Source organism: Nematolebias whitei, chromosome 5 (assembly GCF_014905685.2).
Source record: "Nematolebias whitei isolate Nwh7 chromosome 5, NemWhi1, whole genome shotgun sequence".
Lineage (NCBI taxonomy): Eukaryota > Metazoa > Chordata > Actinopteri > Cyprinodontiformes > Rivulidae > Nematolebias > Nematolebias whitei.
Genome location: NC_056502.1, coordinates 53,921,553 through 53,925,718, shown reverse-complemented (window position 1 = coordinate 53,925,718; position 4,166 = coordinate 53,921,553). Strand labels below are relative to the sequence as shown.

At 43.1% G+C, this 4,166-nt stretch overlaps 1 protein-coding gene across 1 annotated transcript in view; it reads right to left on the bottom strand.

The window, feature by feature from the left end:
- Positions 1-3,424: 3,424 nt before the first annotated feature.
- Positions 3,425-4,166, bottom strand: part of LOC119409580 (cytochrome b5 reductase 4) — a gene marked incomplete at its 5' end in the record, with an annotated part of 139,489 nt that continues 138,747 nt past the window's right edge. Inside the window, 1 exon segment of the mRNA XM_037676482.1 lies at positions 3,425-3,747. Within this exon segment, the coding sequence (XP_037532410.1) occupies positions 3,693-3,747 (55 nt within the window).

The window sequence follows — 4,166 nt, the reverse complement described above, 5'->3', positions numbered from 1 at the left end:
TAAAGCTTGGGAAATCATTTTGTATCCAAATCCTGCTTTAAACAACAGTATCTCAGACCTGCCTGGTGTGTTCCTTGGTCTTCATGATGCTCTCTGCTCTTTGAACAGAACCCTGAGACTCTCACAGAGCAGGTGCATTTATACGGAGACTTGATTACGCACAGGTGGATTCTATTGATCATCATCAGTCATGTGGGACAACATTGGATCATTCATAGATCCTCACTGAACTTCTGGAGTGAGTTTGCTGCACTGAAAGTAAAGGGGCCCAATAATACTGCACGCCCCACTTTTCAGTTTTTTATTTGTTAAAAAAGTTTGACACATCCAATAAATTTCATTCCACTTCACGATGGTGTCCCACTTGTTGTTGATTCTTCACAAAAAAATAAAATTTTATATCTTTATGTTTGAAGCCGGGGCAACACAGTGGCACAACTGGTAGAGCTGCTGCCTCTCAGCGAACAGATCCCTGGTTCAAACCCCGGTCCAGGGGCCTTTCTGGGTGGAGTTTGCATGTTCTCTCCGTGCTGCGTGGGTTTTCTCCGGGTACTCCGGTTTCCTCCCACAGACCAAAAACATGCATGTTAGGCTGATTGGTAACTCTAAATTGTCCCTAGGTGTGAGTGAGAGAGTGAATGATTGTTTGTCTCGTTTGTCTCTATGTGTCCCTGTGATGGACTGGAGACCTGTCCAGGGTGTACCCCGCCCCTCGCACAGTGATTGCTGGACATGGGCACCAGCGACCCCCGTGACCCAAAATGGAATAAACGGGTAAAGATAATGGATGGATGTTTGAAGCCTGAAATGTGGCAGAAGATTGAAAAGTTCAAGGGGGCTGAATACTTTTGCAAGGCACTGTATGTTGTAGGTCCTGCCCTCTCCTTGACTTATTGGGACCATAACATATTTGGGGGCTTGTCTGTTTGTTAGACGTGTCAGCGTCTTGTGTCGGGTTGCCATGGTAACGTGTGGCTGCACAGCTGAAACGCGGGATTTAAAGTTCCCTAAGCCGCACATTTATTGAGTTTGTGACAGTGCATATTTCTACTTTAGTGTCTGCTAGGAGTGTAACTTCCTCCTATTCTCTTGTGTGCTCCACTTCCTGAACAAAATGGAGTTCAATGTGGAGGATTTTGCAGAGCAGCCAATAATTGAGCAACTTGATCGCTGCACAAAAGAGCAGCTGTTGCCATTTGCTGCTTATTTTTCTATTTCAGTGTCTAAACAGTTAAATAAGAAGGCGATGAAATCTGAGATTTTGTCTGCTTTGACCGAAACTGATATTTTATCTCAGATGACTCCTACTGCTGTTTCTGAGGCTGAGGAGATTGAAAAATCTACACCTGATGTCCATGCACTTGAATTAAAAATTGAACTGCAGCGCCTGGCTCTTAGAGAAAGAGCTGGACCTCCGTAGACTGGAGCTTGAAACTCAGAGGGAGGTTCGGCTAAAAGAGCTCGAGCTGAGCGCATCACCTGTACAGTCAGGTTCATCTGAGTTTGATGTGACCAAGTGCATCCATTTAATACCAGCTTTTTCGGACAAAGATGTGGACAAATATTTTGTTCTGTTTGAAAGTCTTTAAAACTTTTTAAGACTTTAAAATGGCCTAAAAAGGTGTGGCCTTTATTATTGCAGTGTGTGTTCACAGGTAAAGCTCAGGAGACTTATGCTTCACTGTCACCAGATTTAAGTCTGGATTATGATCATGTGAAGCAGCTGTGCTCAGGACATATGAATTGATGCCAGAGGCTTATAGACAAACGTTTCGCCATCTGAGGAGAACTGACAGTCAGAGTTATCTTGAATTTGCTCATGCAAAAGAAGTGCTTTTTGATCGCTGGTGTTTGGCACAAGACATACAAAGCTTTGATCAATTACGTGAGTTGATCCTAATGGAGGAGTTTAAAAGTTGTATACCTGAACAGATTGCAACTTATATTAATGAACACAAAGTAAATGCAGTTTCTAAGGCAGCTGTACTTGCAGATGAGTATGTTTTAATTCATAAATCTGTTTTTGAAAAGCGGTCTCAGGTGGAGCAGCGCAGCCCCCCTGCTGTGCGCTCTGCAGGATCTGACATGAAGCTGGAGCAGACCTCGGAAAAAGGAGCGAGTAAGTTCAAGCCCGTTTGTACTTATTGCAAAAAACCTGGTCACATTCAGCCTGACTGCTTTATGCTTAATAAAAAAAGTGCTTCCTCTTCTAAAGCAGTCGCGCTGGTGAAGACTCCGCCGGTCCCCGTCACCTGCGGTGTCGGGAAAACGGATTTGGATATTTACTCGCCATTTCTTATGAAGGGCGAGGTCTCTGTGGCAGGTGGTGCTAAAGTGCCGGTTACTATGTTAAGAGACACAGCAGCTTCCAGATCCATTATTTTAAACAGCGTCTAGCCTTTATCTGAAACTTCTTTAAATGCTTATGAATGGGTGCAAGGCTTTGGGAGTAATTTTACTAACACTCCCCTGCATCGCATTAATTTAAAGTGTGAGTTGGTGTCTGGAGACGTCGTGGTGGCAGCATGTCATGCCTTTTCAGTTAAAGGCGTTGACTTTATTTAGGGAACGATTTGGCCGGAGGCAAAATTCTGGTTAATCCAGAAGTTTGGCCTCGGTGAGTTCTGAAAGATCAAATGAGGTTCAAGATAACATTTCCCGCACGTCTCCAGTGTGCATAATTACGCGCGCCCAGGCACGTAAAAAACGTGGGCAACGCAACCGCCCGTGCCACCCCAACAGACAGAAATTATATCACGAACGAGGTAAGAGTCTGTCTGTTGTTAAACCCTGTCCTCCGCTGGGTCAGCCACATCCCCCAGGCTGCGGTCTCTCCCGGGTGAGGTGAGTTCTCCAGTGGACCTGTCATTGACAGTCTGTGTAAGGCCAGGCTGCAGGGTAAACTTAAATACTCCCGTGGAGTTGAAACAAAAATAAAGAAGAAACAAAAGGGGAAAAACACACATAAAAGGTAATGACGGCATTTTTGATTGACACATTGTCTCGTTTTTATGCTGCTGCTGCCGATTGTTGTGTTAACCCATCACTCAGCATTTAGGGGTGGAGGTGTGACGTGCCTGTGCGTCAATTATGTCCGTGTGTGTTTGTAATTAATGCTCCTTTTCTGATTGTGCAGCTGATTGGCTGAGGGTGGCCTAAAAGGACCAAGCTCCGCCTGCTGGATGAGCGAGGGAGGCCAGATAAGATGTTGGTCTGATGGTTCTTGTTCTCCAGCCTCGCTCCAGCTCTGGCCACTGATTGTTGCACCTTGTCAATGTTGTTGTTGTTGTTCTTGTTGAGCCGATTGTTTTTGGGGACTGGGAGTCACCTGTTTAGCAACTTTTATTTCCCATCATAAGATGAAAGTCTAACGGTGAGTGATATTTATTTTATAAAGGAAACCAGAACATCCACAGGTACAGGTTATTTTTATTACAATTTTTATTTCTATTTTTTATATTTTTGTTTTACACTTCTTTAAAACGTGACATTTTTGTTCACTAAAATGTGTTTCCCCGAGAATCGATCTGAACTGTGACTACAAATCAGTACTGCTGCTGGTGGTGCATGCTTTCAGCATCATGACTTTAGTGAATACAAATGTTTGGTTTCCTGCATGTCCCACACGACAAGTTGATTTAGTAAAGCACAAAGTCTTCCTCCTTCGTTCAGTTTCTTCAGGGATGCTGAAGTCATCCTTGGAAGACGTGGAGCTCGTCTTCACCAAAGCCCAGCTGTTTCAACAACCTGTGGGACGAACAGAAATGAGATGGTGACCCGGTGAAAACAACAAGGCAGCGTTTCTAAAACAAGCATCAGTAGAGCTGAATGAGTCAAACTGGAAATCTCTGACCAGTGTGCACAGTTTCATATACCATGCACATTTGTTGTCTCACAGCAGACCTAAAGCTGAAAACAGAAACATGCACAGAGATGAGCGTTACACCATGATCAACAACAAAAAGGACTTTCCATAAAAGTCTTTAAGCATTGTTGTACATGACGATTGATTGTTTTGGATGGGTGTGCTTTGCACGTGTTAAAGGGATATAAATATATATGCATACATATATACACAAATATACATATATATATATATACACATATATATATATATACACATATATATATATACATATATATATATATACATATATATATATATA